Below are 19,832 nucleotides of genomic sequence, written 5' to 3'. Positions count from 1 at the left end.
TCTCACACAAACACATAAATAAGCATCCAGACAGCTTCCAGCAGAAAAACACACGTCTTTTTCCACTCTGTGGCATATTTTGGATTACACGGCGGCTTCTCGAGCACTTTCATGGTGTCATGAAATTCCTCCTGGAGCCTCTTTGGAGACATTGTACAAAAAACACACAATTACCATAAAATCTCAACTAATAATCAGAACCTTCTAAAATAGCTGGTTTTCCGTCCTCCAGACCCTCCACTGATCCAAAACTCAGCAGAAGAGACGTGTTTCTCAACAAACCCTGGGATTTGGACTCCCTGATGGGGTCTCGGCGGGACCAGGTCCACAAGCTAGCCCGACCCACCCACCCCCCACCTCCGAGTGTCTCCACTCGGACATAAACGTCAACAGTGATGAATAGCAGACTGACCAGTTCTGACTGAAAATCCTCATCTTCAACAGTCAGAAATTATTTCTCATGTCCCAGGATTCCAGGTCAAAGGTCACACACAGACACACACACACACACTCTGCATCATGGAAGTGTGTGTATCAGTAGGTATGGAGGCAGGGGATTCCCACAGCGACCTGTGAGCAACCATCTCATCCATCAACACACACACACACACACACACACTCACACACTTCCCTCTTTCAGCGAATTCCAAAATAGAATGGTGTGTGAACGTGACCTCTCCCACACATAAACACACACACACACACGCTTGTGGACACACCCATCAAGATGCTATTGTGTCCTGGTGTGTGTGTGTGTGTGTGTGTGTGTGTGTGTGTGTGTGTGTGTGTGTGTGTGTGTGTGTGTGTGTGTGTGTGTGTTATCAGTGTGTTCTGAGTCCCTCTCTCTTTTCTTTCTCGCCACTCAGTCTGGAGTTTCTGCCAGATTTCCTTAGTGGCGAAGGTGTGGTGTCGCTCTCTCACTTTCTCCACACACACACACACACACACACACACACACACACACACACACACACTGGATGCCAGTTGATGTAATATTTCCTCAGCTCTGTCTTTGATTTCCAGGCTGATTATGAGAAAACTCACACAGATTAAACCTCTTTGTGAAGCTCAGCTCTGCTCGGGTTCCTCAGATGATCTTCTCAGCAAAAGGAGGACAGAAATCAGAAGACAACAACAACAGAATGACATGAATAAGTGAATAGAGGGTCTCTTCTGTCAGTATTTGGTGCTGTGACGGTCTTTTATTCCAAGCCCCCCCCACACACACACACACACACACAAACACACACACACACAAACTCGTCCTGGTGGTTCTGCAGTCTTCTGCTGATGTTTCCATCACTCAGAAATTCTTATCAGGAATCGGTCTGATTTGGGGACCGTCCAGAGAACAAGATTATCATAGAATGTTGATTAGTGTCAGGTATCTGTCAACCCCGTCCCACTGGCTCTTAGCACAGTCCTTGTCCACCGCCTTTTCAAGCCTGTCCTGAGCCAAATTTGATGTTCCTTCGCTCTGTACCATGAAAACTAGATCCATGAGGACCTCAGACACATGGAAACATCAACCCAGCACGTTCCTGTCCCCGTCCATCTCTGTCTCATCTGTGTTCCAGTGGTCCAGTTCCTCCACACCTGACCCTGTGTTGACCCAGTATGATGGTACAGGTGTCATCATGACATAGAAACTCTGTTTGCTGGTTCCATCCCACCCAAACTGTGCAAAGGAGTCCCTGAGACGGATGGAACCTCACGACCCAGCTTCTGCTGCTACAGCGTACAGGAGCATCTGTACCAAGGCTGGACTGGAACCTCCAAAGGGTGGAGGATGACCCAGCTAAGATCCGGATACAGACTGGCGAACATCTGACTGGAACTAGCCAAACATTGTGGCTGTAGACAAAGTGGACCAGAAGGTTGTCGTGAGCAGCTGGAGATATGGTGAGGTCCGCCTGGTCCTCTAGACCTCTGCAGGTCTGTGACCTTTAAGTTGGAGGGGTGGCTCTGCCAGAGCCCAGGACCAACATTAGAGGTCTGTCCAAAGCTGGGATCAGCTGAGAAACAGAGCGGAGAAATAAGAAGTGGATGAAAGTAAGTTCTCTCTGGTTTACGGGGTCCACTGGGGGAGGGGTTGTTGTTGTTGTTGTTGTTTTAAAAATCAAAATCATTCCCAAAATCAAACAGCTTAGTCGGGTAAATTTAATGTGTGGTCGTTGCTGCCTGCTGGAATTCCCAAATTCAAACAGCTTAGTCGGGTAAATTTAATTAACTTGATGTCTAAACCTCAAATTGTTGTATTTAAACTATAAATCAGATGTGGTGTTAAAATCTCTCATTCTCTCTCACACACACACACACATAAACACACACACACACACTCAGACCCGGCCGTGTTTCCTGTCACGACGGCTCCTTTAATCATGTACTTCAGGTGAACCACAGTTATTAATAACCCCAAGCATAATAACCCATCAGCAATGCCCCCCAGTATGAAAGGAAGAGTGGTCGCCAGGCTGACTGGGATCCCATCTAAACATGGACGTGTCAGACAGTGTCTGTGGGGGCAGTAATTGTAGATGGAAGAAGGAACCGTCTCTGCAAAGCCTCAAATGTCACAAGAACAACATTTTCAAGCTGTTGTGATTTATTTTTACTTCATAATCACACGGCAAAGCAACAAAAACAGGCTGTTAAGTTCCTGTCTGAGATCAACCTAGAGGAACATGTTGATGAGACACCAGCCCCTAATCACCCCCGATCACCTGACCAGCACAACTAACCCCTCACCCGGACTCTGACCTAAACCCCATTCCAACCTTAACCTTAAAACTGTGTCTCTACCTCCAAATTTCTTCTCTTTGCTGACAGAATGATTAATTTGCCACTCAATATGTAGCAAACACACAAAAACAACAACAAACAACAACAAACCACCCTGCAACCTAACTGCAGCTCTTCAGGATGATGATGTTTGAGCAGTTCCTAAGTTTCTGCAAGTGTCCAAGTCCCTGGGGGTCTTAGTCCCCCAGTGTCCGACTCCCACAGTGTCTGAGTCCCGAGTGTCCGAGCCTCTAAATCCCCAAGTGTCTGAGTCCTCAAGCATCCGAGTCCTGGCGTGTCCAAGTCCCCGAGTGTCTAAGTCCTGGAGTACCTGAGTCCCAGATGTCTGAATTAGAGAGTGTCTAAGTCTCCTACTGTAAGTGTCTGAATCCCTGAGTGTCAGTGACCCAGAGCATCTGAGTTGCTGAGGCTCTGCTGCTGAGTCACAGAAGTGAGTCCTTAAGTGTCCAAGTCCCCGAGTGTCTTAGTGCCTTAGTCCCTGAGTGCCTGAGTTCCCAAGCATCTGAGAAACTGAGTGTCTGAATCTCTGAATGCCCAACCCCCGAGTGTCCAAGTCCGAGTATCTTTAAGTCTCAGAGTCCTCGAGTTTCTAAGCCCTCACCTATCTGGTCCCTGACTGTCTTAGTCTCCAAGTGTCCACAGGTCTCCGTGTCTGTGACCCCGAATGTCTGAGTACCCGGTGTCTGAATTAGTGCGTGTCTGAGACCCCGAGTGTCTGAATCTCTGAATGTCCAAGCCCCGAGTGTCCAAGTCCCTGAGTGTCTAAATCCTGGAGTACCTGAGTCCCAGGTGTCCGAATTAATGAGTGTCTAAGTCTCTACTGTAAGTGTCTGAATCCCTGAGTGTCAGTGACCCAGAGTATCTGAGTTGATGAGGCTCCGCTGCTGAGTCACCGAGTGCCCGAGTCCCTGGGTGTCCGAGTCCCCGAGTGTCCGAGTGTCTGAGGCCCAGGTGTCTGAATCAATGAGTGTCTCAGGCCCTGAGTGTCCGAGTCCCTGAGTGTCTAAGTCCCCGAATGTCCGAGTCCCTGCGTGTCTGAGTCTTCGAGTGTCCGAGTCCCTGCGTGTCTGAGTCCCCGAGTGTCCAAGATCCTGAGTTTAATATGTCCCACCTCCTCCTGATGGCAGCTCTTTTACAGAACATCAGTTACACCTGGAAACAAAACCAGAATCTTCAATCTTCTCATTCAAGTTCTTTCACCACTTTCTTCAGCTATCTTTCATTTCACCTGTTCTGATTTAACATGTAATAAAATGATTATTACTAAAAGAGTGACTGTAATTACATAATAAAGTGTAATAACTATTTTATTACATGGCGAACCAAGTTTATATACCTGGTCTTGATTTCTGGTTTGTTCACGTTCATATATGTGTGACTTACGTGTGTGTGTGTGTGTGTGTGTGTGTGTGTGTGTGCCTGTGTGTGTGTGTTTGTTCTTCTATTTGTTACATATTGAGTACTAAAATCCTTATTCCATGAACAAAGTGAAAACTCCAACACACAGCTTGTTTGAAGGGTCAGAAGTTTTAGGTTTGAGTGGGGTTTGGGTTAAGGTCAGGGGTCAGGGGTCAGGGGATGTGTCGTCAGGGGTTTAAAGTCCTCACAAATACAGAAGTACAAACATGTGTGTTGCTGTGGACAGAAACAATAAGATCTCCGATAAAATCTTGCTGTGAGTGTTTGTGTGTGTGTGTGAGAGAGAGAGAGAGAGAGAGAGAGAGAGAGAGAGAGAACGTGCGCCTGGCTCTTTATGTGAGTGTGTTTAAGATAAGATTATCTTTTTTATCCCACGGAAGAGAAAGTCACTATTGAGGCTCACAGTAAACATCTTATACAGATTCAGAAAGAAAACAAATTCTTTAATTTAGAAAATAAAAAATGGTTTTTTTTATCTGAAATTTAAAACAAGCTAGATACAAGACCAGCTATAACCTGGTTTGTGTGTGTGTGTGTGTGTGTTTGTGTGTGTGTGTGTGTGTTTGTGTGTGTGTGTGTCTGTGTTTGTGTGTGTGTGTGTGTGTGTGTGTGTGTGTGTGTGTGTGTGTGAGGGGGGGGGGGGGGGGGGGACAAGGAGGGTGAGTGTGTGTCCCACGCAGCCTTCGGGCTTCCCCTTCCGTTTGCTGGCGTCTCATTGGTCGACTCCCCCGCTGTGTGTGTGTGTGATTGGTGGGGGCGGGGTTTCTGGCCAGCGTGGTCGGTTAAATGTGGCCACAACGTTCCAAAGTTTGAAAGCGAGCAGACGGGAGGGAGCCGGTGAGTCGGAGGTTTGGATCGGATCTGTGCCATGGTGGATCTGCCGTCAGGGAACCATCGTAGACCGTAGCAGCTGTTCCGGAGCTCCATGCTGTGCGACCCGATCGCTGCTCCACATCCAGCAGGTTCTTGTCTCCATCTCCAAATCTTCCAAATTGCTTCCAGAACCACAGATCAGACATTTGTAGGATCTCGGCGCTGACTAACATCCAGGATCTGGGATGAATTTAGCGGAGAGCCGCTTATCCAGAGAGACCCTCCTGCACGGCGCCCGGCTGTCCCTCAGGGGCCCCTGGGCATCCAGGACCCCGAGCCCTGCCTCAGACTCTGACATGGGGTTTGAGCAGAACCTTTCTGGGGACTCCAGTTCCCCTGATGTCAGGAGAACCGAGGCCAGGATTTCTCTCACCTCTGGGGGACAAAGTCCAGCCATGAGCTCCACAGGAGGTGTGCCATCGGGCGACGGGAAGGCAGCGGGTGGCGAGCAGAGGATCCGAAGGCCGATGAACGCCTTCATGGTGTGGGCCAAAGACGAGAGGAAGCGCCTGGCCCTGCAGAACCCGGACCTGCACAACGCTGTTCTCAGCAAGATGCTCGGTAAGAGTCAAAAGCTGTTTGAGGAACAGCTCAGCTGGTTTCGCTGCTCAATTCCTCAATCAGCAACATTAATCAATCACAGTTTATTTTTAACTGTTAGCGATTCTGAAACGTGATGCTTCACCAGGATGAACGAACAGTCTAGATGAATTTGATCAGGTAGCCGTGAAGTTATGACGCAGATCCCCGCGACCCGGATCAGGCCGCAGGGTTTTAGTTTTGTCCTAAACTGAGTCACATGTTTTGTTTTTCCGGGATTATTTGTGATTATTTTTGGATTTCCTGTGCTCCTCCCAGGACAGTCCTGGAAGGCCTTGAGTGCAACTGACAAGCGTCCCTTTGTAGAGGAAGCCGAACGTCTCCGCGTCCAGCACCTCCAGGATCACCCAAACTACAAATACAGACCCCGTCGAAAAAAGACCACCAAGAAGCTGAAACGGGTCGAGCCGGGCCTTCTGCTCCACAGTTTAGCCCAGGCCAGCTCATCAGGCCTCGGGATGGGTCCGGGCATGAGCCCAGTGGCAGCAGAGGCCATCGCTGGAGGTCCGGTTTATGGACATCATGGCAGCCTTCCTCCATATCACCCATCGCATCACCTGTCGACATCTCACGGGCACTTCAGAGACCTGCAGGCTGTCCCGGGACACCTGGAGCTGGAGAGCTATGGCCTGCCCACCCCAGAGATGTCTCCTCTGGATATTCTGGAGGAGGGGGCTGGGGAGTCTGTCTTTTTCCCCCAACACATGCAGGAGGAGGCTGGGATGGTTGGGTGGAGTAGCTACCACCAGCACCACCAACTTCACCACAACCAGCAATACAGCCAGGGTTACACCCACAACTCCATTCACCCCTCACCGACCTACAGCCAAAGCTCAGGAATGGCGGCTGGTCCCAGTATAAGCACCAGTATGAATTCCAGTCCTGGTAGAAGCTCGAGAGTGGATCCAAGACTCTCTAGCGTGGAGCCCGGCATCAGCTCTGTCACCTCAGCGCTGGCAGGTTCACTCAGCTCCAGATTAAGTCCAGCCTCTGCTCACCACATTGCCTTGAGGAGTCCAGTAAAGTTCCCAGCTCCTCTCTCTGAATCCACCTCCTCTGTTTCCTTCTCCCACCTGCCCGCCAGCCTCCCCCAGCCAGCAAAGTCCCAGCAGACGTCACATCACTCCGCCGCCCCCGCTGGCTACTTCAGCTACGCTAGCAGCACGCCAAATTCCACGTACCACATGTCCTGTCACCTGGGGCAGCTTTCACCTCCTCCTGAGACTCCTCCTTCCTCCTGCTCATCTTCCTCTATCATCCAGTCCACCTTCCCCAACAGCATCCCTCTAGAACATTTGAACCCAGAGACCACGAGTCACCTGAACTCTTCCTCCGGTGAGTTTTGGTCTGATGTCGACAGACATGAATTCGATCAGTACGTGAATGCCGGGAGGATTCGAGAAGAGGCGTTGGGACGTGGTGTCGGTGTGCTGAAGGGCCCGAGTGGCCGCGGCAGCAGCAGCGTTATGAGCGCAGCTCCCAGCTGTGATGAAGGCGGCAGCTCTCTCATATCTGCTCTGTCTGACGCCAGCAGCGCCGTCTACTACAACACCTGTATCACTGGATGAGCCCTGCGGCTCCACAACCGCATCGCCGTGGTGACGCAAGTCCTCGCTTAACGGCTTTCTTTCAACGGCAGCAACGCCAAAGAGACTTGGTGATTTTAAAACACAAGTGGACTTAACAATAAATGGGAAGTTCTTGTTGGATTGGTAACTGTTTAGAACCAGCTACAGGCTAGGACACAACTGAGAAGCTAAGATACTAGCATGTGTTGAAAAGGACTCCAGGTTTTGGGTTACTGGTTGAATGTCCTGGTTTTGTTCAACAAACCTGAAAACAGTTACTGTCATTATCTGTTAATCCAAGGGATTAATGCCAACGTTTTTACTTTTATTGTTCTTCTGAAGAGCGAACTTGATTTGTTACAGATGCTAGTCTGACCTAGCTTATTATCCTTAGAAGGTTGTATTACTGAACTGGAAATGATGTCAAAAATTCAGGGATGCAAAAACAAAGTGCTGGTTTTAGTTCTGATCCTGAAAACACCGAAAATGTTCTGATTTTTTTTCCCCCCCATCAGACGTCTCAGAAATATTCAGTACTTTTCATCTCAGGACCAGAAAGATCTCAGTGAATTTCTCGGAGAACGATAAGCGGAGTCTGGATGGAGGTCTGCCTCAGGCACGGGACCCAACAGCGCCCACAAACCATCACCATGTTTTACAAGCTGGGTTGGGTTCCCGCTCCGTACCGTAAAACACGCCGTTCCCTCTCTCAGCCTGGGTCCATGGCGGGGCCTCATGTCAGGTTCTGAGCCAAGATCTGAAGTTTCCTTGGCAGATGCTGATATGCTGATGAGTCAAACATCATTCTTCTTACCCAGGGAACCTCTGGGCTGGAATGTATGTCGCACATTTTCTTATAGGTCATTTATGTGGAGCGGAGAGTGGTTCTGAACCCTTCACACACATGTGCACCGTTGCGCGCTAAGATAATAAAGGTGCTGGTTGCGACCATTTCTGGGTTTTCCAAAGATCAAGTTTCCATATGGAACCATTTTAGCTGATTCCCGCAAGAACTGAACAGTCTAAGAACGGGTTCTGTCACAGAACGAGGCCGAGTATCCGAATCAAACCTGCGCTGTGGCTGCAGGCTGGGTGAGGTGCACGTTCCCTGGACGTTCACTGGTTCCTGGTGGTTAACATTTGCTACAGAATCGCCACTTCTAGTCTGACCCATGTTTGGCTTTAGTCCAGAACCTTCTGTCATCTTAGAGCTTTGTCCAGAGCTGTGGGTTCTACTGGGCCCAGAACCCTCTGAACTTTTACCTAGACGCAGACTTTTCAGCAGGAACTTTGAAAGGTTTGATCAGGAACAAAAAAGATGAGCACAAAGGTGATCCTGATCCATTGGGTCTTCTGAGACTTTCTCTTCCCCAGAACAACCCTGTTGGGTTCTATGACGTCTGTGAAGGGCAACCGTGGATTACGAAAGGTTCCCGTGCACTAAAGCAGCTCTGCTCTCTCAGTTGACGTTGTCTTCGAGTCCTCCAGGAACCAGATTTGACTAAGTGTGGAAGTTTGAACCATCTTGAAGGGAGACATTTTTTAATGGTCAACCTGGTTTGTTGTGCGTCCCAGCCCGGCATTAGCGAGCGGAACCCAAAGCCGAACCTGCGGTCGTGTTGTGTGTGCTAAGAAAACGAGAAGTTCTCCAGATTATATTGGATGTGTTTATGCAATATTGTTGTATCCAGAGAGTTTCTGCTGCAGCTGCTGCACATTAGCTCAGGACGTGAAACAGAAGAAGAAGAGGGCCGAGAACACACTGGTCCTGCCGGCCGCCACTTCCTCCTTCTGTCTTTAATAAAACAACTGTCCCAGGACAGAAAGAGCCCGACGAGGACAGAGGCTGCAGCGTCTCAGTCCCCCTGTCTCTTCTGTAAGTTGTGTATGTAAATATTCTCATCTGTCGCTAATAAAGACGTCCCTCTCAGCTCTGTTGGTCTTCACATCAATTAAGACTCAAGTGTTCGTTATAAATGGGTTTGATCTGTACATTCTGGGATCGTCCCTGTTCCCTAAAGGCATCGCGGTGCCTTCGTGTGCACAGGCTGAAGCTCCATCCAAACCGTCTGCAGGTGAAGGTGTGCTGGCTCCGCCCTCTTCACAGGTGCATGATGGGAAGAGAGGGTCGGCAGAGGAGTGGGAAGGCCTCAGCTGTCCAGCTTGTCCCGACGAAGACCTCTTTCTTGCGATTCGTCTCCACGCTCCCAGCTCAGGAGTTTGGCTCGGAAAGAAAGATTTCTTCTGGAAAACCAAACATTTGGAACAAGGAAAAATGTCTCCCTTGTTCTCTGACAGGCTGTTCCCTCTTTTATGATTCAGCTTTTGGTTTTATTCCCTGTCAGCCCCCCCCCATCCTCCAATCTTGTCTCCGTTCTTTCCCACGCCTGGACGCCTCCTCCGTCCCAGCTCTCTTCTTGTCCTCTATTCTGCCCCCCGACCTGCCGTCCAACGGCAGACTGTCCTGAGTCTCTGGCCACCTGAGCAGGTGTATCACCTGACGGCCTCTGGCCGCGTGGCGAGGACGAGTCGCACGTGGACGCATGCTGGACTGTCTCACCACTCTGATCCAGAGGTTAATGAGCGTCCGGCGCCTCCCGGGCTCTTAATCCGCTCATGGCTGCGTGTCTCCTCGCAGAACAAGTGAACGATGGTGATTTGTCTTATTATTGTGCACAGTGTGAGCGTGCACGGAGAGACAGATGTTAGAGCAGCACAAAGCTCCAGGGACGGAGGCAGGGAGAGGCAGGCAGAATGGAATCTGACAGGCTGCTTCACGGGGGGGGGGGGGGGCTTTCCTGCTCGCGCTCTCTGCTGTGGGGCTCTTTTATTGGCCACATGTGGTTAGGATGTCAGATCCGTCGCCACGACTACACACTCGCTCTGTTTGTGTGTGTCCATGCGTGCTCATGCATGTGTGCGTGTTCAGACCGTGATGTGAGATGACGGCTGCTTTGTGTGGAGACGCACTTTCCTGGGAGTTTTCGTGCAACAACATAATGTGTAAAGCTGAAACACGCACGCGCGTGTGTGTGTGATTGTGTTTAATTGTGTATGTGTGTGATTGTGTGTGTGATTGTGTTCAATTGTGTGTGTGTGCGTGATTGTGTGCATGTGTGTGATTGTGTTTAATTGTGTGTGAACGTGATTGTGTGCGTACATGTGTGTGTGTGTGTGTGTGTGTGCGGATGTGCGTGTTTGTGTGTGTGTGTGCGTGTGTGTGTGTGTGAATGTGCTTGTGTGCATGTGTGTGTGCGCGCGCGTGTGTGAATGTGTGTGTCCATGTGCTTAATTGTGTGTGTGAATGTGCTTGTGTGTGTGAATGTGCTTATCTGTGTGTGTGTGAGTGTGTCTGTGAGATTGTGTGCATATGTGATTGAAGCCTGACGCCTGTCTTTATGGCCAAGAAGCTAAAGTTTTGAACACGAGGGCGGAATGGGACCTGCCTCTTGGGACTAGATGAGTCGCGCAGTCATAGGGTCGGTGGGGTGGACTGAGAGTTTGCTGAACACCTTCTTCAGGCCGTGGTGTCATCCTGCGACCCCTGACAGGTCGGGCAGTTGGCAGCCCCCAGTTTCAGAGGAACAGAGGATTCCTCCTGGATTTCACCACAAGACCAGTCGGTGGAGATGAGCTGCGGTTTTGGAGCCATTGGAAACCCAACACAAGGTTCAGGGTTAACCGGTTGAGGACAGAGGAAGCAGAGAGATGGTGGCTGAGGACCAGAGGACAGGAGTGGTGGACAAGGCTGCTGGACTTCACCAGGACAGAGACCAGATGAGTTAGGCTCAGTCCCCAAAGGTGGGGGAAGTCGGAGTGAACCAGGTGGAGGTTTTACGGGTCGGTGACTGTGAAACTACTGTGGTCCTAAATGTGCTCTTAAGTTCAGGATTTGGGAAGCATCTGTCCAGCTGGGACAAACCTCCAGACCACCACCAGGCTCTTCAGAATCCTGATACCAAACCTGTGAGGAGGTCTGTGACACAGATCATTGAGACCCATTTCGGGATGAGGAAGGCTCCCGCTCGTTCTCGTCATCCTCCTGGCTGCACAGTTGTTGGGACCTCAGGTAACACTGACGAACTGGTCCCAGTCCAGTCCGAGATAGGAATGCGAGCTCCAGCTTTCATCAATGGAGCAGAACTTCATCGTTCTTTTAGAAGTTCCCAGCTTGGGGTGAAGGTGCTTTTACTGTAGCCGCTCTTAAAGATGGACATTGATGAATCTCAATTCCAGACTGGTCCTCTAGGCTGGCAGTCACATCTGTACCAGGACCCAGGAGAACCTTTTCCAGAGGTCTTTTCTTTGTTTAACACTGCCTGCAGCAGCCTGAAGGTCCGTGTGGGTTTGGACAGATGTCAGAGGATCTTAATGGATCCACTCTCTGCAGAGGTGATGTCAGAGTCCTCTGCAGGATGTTGGGCTCTTCTCCAAGTTCCCACTGTTTCCTATTTCCTGTCTGTACAGGAAGTGGCTTTCTGTTCCCTTCCTGTCAAAGAGGCTGCTTGGAACAGGACAGGAGGAGGCTCATGGCAGTAACAGTGCGTCATGGCAGCAGAACGAGGTCCGGCACAAACTCCACAGTCATACCTGAGCACGAAGGAGCCACCAACGCTCGAACAAACAGTCACATAGACTCAGCCAGCAGGGAGGAAGCCATTAAAAGGCAGGTCAAGGACAACAACCGGCAGATCATTCCCGCTCCTCTGATCCAAATCTTTTCCTCTGAGAGGAAGCCGAAGTGTGTTCCTGTCGACTGTACCGTGGCGAGGGTTTATTTTCACCTCACAGGAAGCCGAATGAGCGCTGACCCCGAGTGAAGCTGTCTTCACTTTGACCAAACACCACATCCAGCAGCACAGGCCTGAGCATAGAACGTACTACGTAGCTGCCAACCGTCAGGACTAAAATGACCTGATTTCTGTTTCTTTAACTCTCCAACTGACTGTTCCTGCTGCAGCCTCTATATCTGCATAAAGATTCAGGAGAAACTGCTTCTTCATCTGAAGATCTTCTCCAGACAGGGACCAAAGGGGAGAAGATGGTCAAGTTGTGGGTTTCTTCCTTTTTCTTTATCTAGCCGCCAAGTGCTAATTTCTGCTGAGTTACATTACCTAATAGAGTTAGCATGGCCAGCAGATGTGTGCTAAATCCAATGCCTCGGGGATTTTCAGGGTTTTTAAGTATTGTTGTAGCCCAAGATCTCAAATTTCAGGCAGATTTTTCCAAAAATTCTCATCAGGCATAATTTACAACAAAAGACTAGAAACAAGTGAAACAAATAGCTCTACAATTTATTGAGTTTTAAAAAAATCTAACAAAATTGCATCAAAATCATTTTTACAGTGCACAGAAGATTAACACTAATTCTAAACCAGAAAGGTGACATCAGGCGCCCTGGTTGGTCCTGGTTGGTCCTGGTTGGTCCTTGTTGGTCCTCGTTGGTCCTTGTTGGTCCTGGTTGGTCCTGGTTGGTCCTGGCACGAGCCTGTATTACAGCTGTGCCTCCACATCTGAGCATCCTCAACAACTGCGAGCGTTGCTAAGCTAACGGACGGTCTTCACAACAAGAGAAAATTGAAATGAAGCTGTTTGTAGGTTGTTTGAGGACAACAGTGAGTGGATGGACGTTGAGACAATGTCCATTCAGCACTTCAAGGACGTTCCTAGAGACGGTCCTGTCAGGAAGGACGAACTCTATGGACCTAGCATCTCCAGGGGTCTCCACCCAGCTCCTCCTCGTGCCTCCTCAGAAACAGCCACAGCTTTAGTGGATCCACAATCCAACATGAATATCAACAAGAGACACATTTAGGACCAGACAAAGTTCCTGGAACAACCTCAGAGTCCCTCATTTTTGGCTCCTCTTTTGGTGCCAGGTGCAATTCTGGAAGAAACAACCTGAACTTGTGTTGACTGATTTAATTTTAAAATTATTCATATTAATTAAATTTTGCTTAGGCCGAAGAGTGCCCTTTAGCTGTGGTATAATGAGCATCTACCACGGCCTATCGTGATGTATCGCTTAAATCAATGACAGTAACAGTAGAAAATGCTCAAAAACCAACAATTCTTTTAGACACAAAATTAAAACAGAAATGTTGAGAGAAATTCTAAAAGTCTGAGTTCTGCTGCTAGAGGCCGAGGCTGCTGGGGTCTAGAAACATGATCAACTGATCCCCAGGCTGCTGGAACCCTGCTGGGTCATGGCTGCCTCTCCTTCCCTCTCCCCTGCCTCCACCTACTGCAGCCACTTCCTGTTCCTGCCTCACAGTCATGAATCTGCTGCAGGATGCCTGGTTCTTGGTGATGTGTCCTAATATCGACGTCAAAGGATGGGAAGGAGGAGGAAAATCTGGAGCTCAGAAAGCTCTCCCGGTCCGGGTCTGGTCTAACAGGGATGGATGAAGAACCTTGAAGATGTCAGAGCTGTTTGGTGGAGTGAAGTTTCTGTTTCCTCTCCTCCTCCCCCGTCTCCCCTGTAGGAGCGCTGGGGTGGGTGTTAAAGCGCTGAGGTCTGCTGGTTTTGTGGCCTGGTCTTTGAAGGGCCTGTGGGTTCTGATTTCAGCCAAGGATCCATCTATCACGGTGGCGCTGGTCAGAACCGCCAAGCAGGCGCGATCTGAGTCAGCAGAGCTGCTTCTGGTTCTGGAGACTTCTGGTTCTGCCCTGTCTGACATGGAAGAAAGGTTTAGAACATCAAACCTTCAGGCAACAATCAGACATTCAGAACCAGAACTTGGTTGGCCCGTTTGACAGGTCAGAGGTCAGGTCAGCTGTCAGGTCAGAGGTCAGTGTATTCGCATGGCGATGCTGTGTTACAGCCAAAACAGGTCAAAAGTACCTGAAATGTTGGTTTATTGTTGAGATGAAAACCAGCATCAAATATTTATTTAAAATAAATAAATGAGGTTTGGCTGGTTGAAACATCTGCAACTAAACAAAGGCTTCATGTTTCTCCCCAAAGCCAAACCTTCAGTGAGCAGGACTCCCTGCAGCACCTTTTTGACCCATTTTCATGTCCCCTGTCCACCGTCTTCTGTCTCCAACAGCACAGATGTGGAAGCTAACTGGTCAGAATGATGAGAAACCAGCAGAACAACAGAGCCAGTGTGAGAACCTCTTCAGGAACCACAAGCGTTCTGTGGTTTCAGCTCCTATTTTTATCCCTGAGACAAAAGTAGCCGAGTTATTTGGAGCTCAGTGGCTCCAAAATGTTCTGTTGGTTCTATTTAACGTTCTGGCTCCCTGGTTTTCCTCAACCTACACGTGTGTCTAAAGAGCAGCTTCAGCAGCGCCGCTCCGATGTGGAAATCTCCTAAAATTAAACGGAATCTCAGCCTTTTTTTATATCCGTCTGTTGTCGGTTTGGGTTTGTCACTATAACAGGCCCTGACGCCGCGTGGGCGTTTGTGTGTGTGTGGCGTGGTGACCCAGCATGACGCCGTAGTAAGATCACACATGGCTGCCAGCAGACAGAGAGCAGAGGACTGTGGGAAAATGGAGAAAAGGGTAAACAGGGAGGAGAGGCTGAGAAGGTCGAGCAGGAGAAGAGCAGAATATCACATCTGAGGAGGGAACCATCCAACCCTGGAAGAAGAAACTGGAACTCAATAAATCTCCCTTGTGGATGAAGATCAGAGGGTTGTTTTATTTTGTGTGAGTGGAATCTCCATGTTCTCCTGGTACCTGTGAGGGCCATGTTCTTGGTCTTTGCGTGTGGAGGTTCCATGTTCTCCTGGTACCTGTGTGGGCCATGTTCTTGGTCTTTAAGTGTGGAGGTTCCATGTTCTCCTGGTACCTGTGAGGGCCATGTTCTTGGTCTTTAAGTGTGGAGGTGCTAATGTTCTCCCGGTACCTGTGAGGGCCATGTTCTTGGTCTTTGCGTGTGGAGGTTCCATGTTCTCCTGGTACCTGTGCGGGCCATGTTCTTGGTCTTTAAGTGTGGAGGTTCCATGTTCTCCTGGTATCTGTGAGGGCCATGTTCTTGGTCTTTGCGTGTCGAGGTTCAATGTTCTCCTGGTACCTGCGCGGGGCCATGTTCTTGGTCTTTACGTGTGGAGGTTCCATGTTCTCCTGGTACCTGTGCGGGCCATGTTCTTGGTCTTTAAGTGTGGAGGTTCCATGTTCTCCTGGTACCTGTTGGAGTTGTTGGGTCCTACTGGTTTTCTCCCAGCACTGTGGTCTCCGTGAGTTTTTCCATGTGTTTTCCTGCGCGGATGGTCCTCAGGTCAGCTGTAAACGTGAGACAGGAGGTGCCACAGCCGATGTTCTGAGTGAATGTTGGACATGATCAGCGGTTTCTGTCGTAATCCGATGCTGTTTGGACTGTAAATAAGTGACATGAGGTTAACTGAGACATAAATGTAAAAGAAGAAAATATGGCGACAGAGACGCAGCCTGTCCATATTTTTGGTTTTTCTTGTTATTGTTTTCCTTCTGCGTTCAGTTTTCCCCGTCTCAGGTTCCCCCCCCCCCCCCCCGACTACATTTCCCAACATATCATTGGCTGGTGAGTGTGTGTGTGTGAGTGTGTGAGCGTGTGTGTGTATCTGGAGCCATGGGATGAAGAGTGTGGTTACCCACTGGTGTGACCAGGGACACAGGGGCACCTCACTCTGTCATTTTCTGTCAGGACAAAATTCCACTTAAAATATAACCTTACACATCTGAGTAGCTACCTTCTGTGTCCCACGGTCCCTCACATCATCTCTGCTGTATTCTGAAGGAGCTCTTTGTTTCTAGGTTGCCTAATGAGGATGAGAACCTGTGGTGGTCCAGGCCTTCATTAAATCAGTTCTCAGAAAGTCATGGACTGGAGGAATGTAAAGAATTCTGAAGGAACTTCTGAAGGGACACGGGACATATCCAAGTCCTGTCCTGCATTGTTTGTTTGGCAGCAAACAACATCTTCTCTCAGCTTTAGATCATCTGACCATATGGTCAGAGTGGATCTGGCCTCAGGGTCACTTGTCAGGGACCCTTTATGATCTGGTCCTTCAACTCGCAAACATTGGGGGTTCTTCCTGATTGCTGGTTCTGGATCATGTTCTGGGTTTCGGCAAAGACTCCAGAGATTCCTGACAAAGCAGAATAGAACTCAAGTAGCATAAACATGCAAACATGGACCAGCTTTGGTCCCCACAGTTGCAGGTTCCTCCTGGTTCTTATGGATCCTGGATGTTGTGGTTGGGCCCCACACATGTACCTGTGGCCTGGTGGACCATATGTAGCCTGAGTACAGTTAGCATTGCTAACATTGCAGATGTGTCCATGGTTCCAGCATGTTTTTCCCATCTGAACTCTAGAATAAAAGGCTGCGTTTATTGTGTAAAGATGGATTTCAGCCTTGAGGGAGGATGAAAAGATAATTGTCTGACGATGTCATATTAGTTGTCATGTTGCATTTTTAAAACTAAACTGATATTTTCCATATGGTTGTTTTCCCATGCCTGTTTTATGTTCACTTTTTTTCCATCTCATGTTGCGTCTCAAATCTGACAGAGCAAAAAAAAGAGGAAGATGTTTAAAAGTATCTGATTCACTTAATTATACTCTGTGGTTGATCATCGTAATCAGATACAAAGGTCTGAGGAGAGCCGGACCCTTCAAAAGAAAAGATCAGGAGAGATCATCAAACACCCCAAAAACACCTCTACTGATGAGGAGGGTGAGGATGATGAGGAGAGTGAGGGTGATGAAGAGGGTGAGGAGGGTGAGGAGGATGAAGATGATTAGGAGGGTGAGGAAGATGAAGAGGGTGAGGAGGGTGGGGAGGAGAGTGAAGAGTATGAAGTTGATGAGGAGGGTGATGAAGATGATGAGGATGAAGATGATGAGGAGAGTGAGGAGGATGAAGAGGGTGAGGAGGATGAAGATGATGGGGAGGAGGAGGGGGAGGAAGATGAAGAAGATGAGGAGGGTGAGTAGGATGAAGAGGGTGAGGAGGAGGGTGAGGAAGATGTAGATGATGAGGAGGGTGATGGTGGGGAGGAGGGTGAGGAGGAGGGTGAGGAAGATGAAGATGATAAGGAGGGTGAGGATGAGGAGGGTGAGGGTGTTGAAGATGATGAGGAGGGTGAGAAGGATGAAGATGATGAGGAGGGTGAGGAGGAGGGTGAGGGTGATAAAGATGATTGTGAGGGTGATGAAGATGATGAGGAGAGTGAGAAGGATGAAGATAATGAGGAGGGTGAGGAGAAGTATGAGGGTGATGAAGATGATGAGGGTAAGAAGGATGAAGATAATGAGGAGGGTGAGGAGGATGAAGATAATTAGGAAGGTGAGAAGGATGAAGATGATGAAAAGGGTGAGGAGGAGGGTAAGGGTAATGAAGATTATGAGGGGGGTGTAGATGATGAGGAGGATGAAGATAATGAAGATGAAGGATGAATATGATGAGGAGGGTGAGGAAGAGTCTGAGGGTGATGAAGATGAGGAGGATGATGAAAATGAGGAGGAGGGTGAGGATGATGATGAGGGTGAGGAGGGTAATTTGGATGAAGATAATGAGGAGGGTGAAGGTGAGGAGGAGGATGAGGATGATTCATGATGATGATGAGGGTGTGGAGGGTGAGGAGGGTGATGATGAGGATGATGAAGCTGAGGGTGAGGACGATAAAGGAGGCTGTCGAAGATGAGGAGCATGGAAAGTGTGAGAATGATGATGATGAGGGTGAAGATGAGGAGGAAGGTGAGGATGATGAGGAGGAGGAGGGTGAGGAGGATGCCATCAATGGTGCTGTAACTAATACAATGGATAACTGATTTGTTTGTGGGAAACCTGCAGCAACGTGTGTGTGTGTGTGTGTGTGTGTGTGTGTGTGTGTCTGCGTGTGTGTGTGTGTGTGTCTGCGTGTGTGTGTGTGTGTCTGCGTGTGTGTGTGTTAGTTAAGTACTGAGTACTTGTGATTGTGTGTGAGAATGTGATTGTGTGAGTGTGTGTATGCGCGCGTGTGTGTATGTGTGTGTGTGTGTGTGTTAATGTGATTGTCTGTGTGAATGTGATTGAGTGTGTGTGTGTGTGTGCGTGTGTGTGTATGTCTGTGTGTGTGTGTGTGATTGTGATTGTGATTGATCACCATGACAATCATCATCATCATCACGATCGTCTTCATCATCATCACGATCATCATTACCACCATCATCATTAACATCATTATCGTCACCATCATCATCATCATTGATGTGTGTGTGTGTGTGTGTGTGTGTGTGTGTGTGTTTGAGGATGCGTGTATTCTACTCTGACTCCTCCTTCTCTGCCTGTTTGTCACACATCACTTCCTCTGACTAACAGCAAAACGTGTGGTTGTAGGTTTGTGGCTTCATCTCAGGACAAGGAGAAACAGGAAGTGACATCATGGACGGTTCCCTGTTCCCATCGGGAAACGGTGAGTGAAGTTCTGAGTGACCTTTGACTGTTAAGCTAAAATAAATTCCTCAGACAGTCAGCCGTGGTGTTCATACACACACACACACACGCACGTGCACACACACACTCTCTCTCTCTCTCTTACATGAATGTTTAATGAATGATCGCCACAGTCACCAGTCCTCTCATGAACCAGACAGACAGACAGACAGGCAGGCAGGCAGGCAGACAGACAGACAGACAGACAGACAGACAGACAGACAGACAGACAGACAGACAGACAGACAGACAGACAGACAGACAGCGTGAGCTGCAGATCAGAAGTTCGGGTTCCAAGTTGATCCGGATCAGAAGAGTTTGTCATTACAGGCGGCGGCCAGCAGGTGGCACCACCACAACAAAAGCCGACACATCCTGCTCTGCTGTCTCCCCTTACCCACAATTCCGTTTGGACCAAAGGTTTGAGTGACCCATTTGTGTCGCGCGGGACCAGCTCCTGGACCAGATTCTGGAGCTCTACTGCAATGAAGACACGTTTGGAACATCTACCACAATACACCACTCTGTGTGTGTGTGTGGGGGGGGGGTGTCTGTGTCTGTGAGTGTGTATGTGTGTTTGCGTGTCTGTGTGTGTGAGTGTGTCTGTGTGTGTTATTGTGTACGTGTGTTTGTGTGTGTGTGTGTGCCTGTTTGTATGTCTGTGTGTCTTTGTGTGTGGGAGGTGGCTGTGTGTGTCTTTGTGTATGTGTGTGTGTGTAGCAGTGATCTGAGGCCCCCAGCATTGCTGCCAGTGTGAGAGCAGAACCAGGACCCGCATGCAGGAGTCCAGAACATCAAGTCTTCCTCCACCTCAGAGACCACCCAGTAAAGGACCCAGTGGATCTGATCCAGCCTCTGGAGGAGGGTTGAGAAGGAGGACGCTGGTGGACCAGCTGAGCAGCAGGGTCCTCCTGGGCTCGTCTTGACCCAGTTCTGCTTCTATTGCCCAAGTGATTTAATCTCTCATGAAGGTCAAATAAGCTCTAGCAGATACAGAAAATGTTTAACCTTTTTCATTTTTCTGGTTTCCAGTTGCTTTTCTTCTTTATTCTCATGAGAAAATAAACAAACAGGAGTCTCATTCCCAACTGAGGTGAACCACAGACGTCGGCTGGATGTTCTGGATGAGACCACCACAACTCCTCAGGACCAGCAGACCC

General features: G+C 49.0%; 1 protein-coding gene and 1 long non-coding RNA gene across 2 annotated transcripts; both read left to right on the top strand.

Moving 5' to 3' along the window:
* Nucleotides 1-5,012: 5,012 nt before the first annotated feature.
* sox18 (SRY-box transcription factor 18) lies at nt 5,013-9,192 on the top strand. Its single transcript, XM_011619115.2, has 2 exons — nt 5,013-5,655; nt 5,953-9,192. The coding sequence occupies exons 1-2, from the start codon at nt 5,280-5,282 to the stop codon at nt 7,260-7,262; spliced, it is 1,686 nt and encodes a 561-aa protein (XP_011617417.2). The 5' UTR covers nt 5,013-5,279; the 3' UTR covers nt 7,263-9,192.
* Nucleotides 9,193-12,167: 2,975 nt separating this feature from the next.
* On the top strand, nt 12,168-19,180 carry LOC115249275 (uncharacterized). Its single transcript, XR_003887975.1, has 3 exons — nt 12,168-12,314; nt 18,577-18,652; nt 19,003-19,180. It is a non-coding gene; the product is annotated as an uncharacterized lncRNA (long non-coding RNA).
* The last annotated feature ends 652 nt before the right edge of the window (nt 19,181-19,832 follow it).

This window comes from Takifugu rubripes, chromosome 3 (genome assembly GCF_901000725.2).
Source record: "Takifugu rubripes chromosome 3, fTakRub1.2, whole genome shotgun sequence".
In the NCBI taxonomy this organism is placed as follows: domain Eukaryota; kingdom Metazoa; phylum Chordata; class Actinopteri; order Tetraodontiformes; family Tetraodontidae; genus Takifugu; species Takifugu rubripes.
Note: the sequence above shows the minus strand (reverse complement) of the source record. Positions and strands in the feature narration are given on the sequence as shown.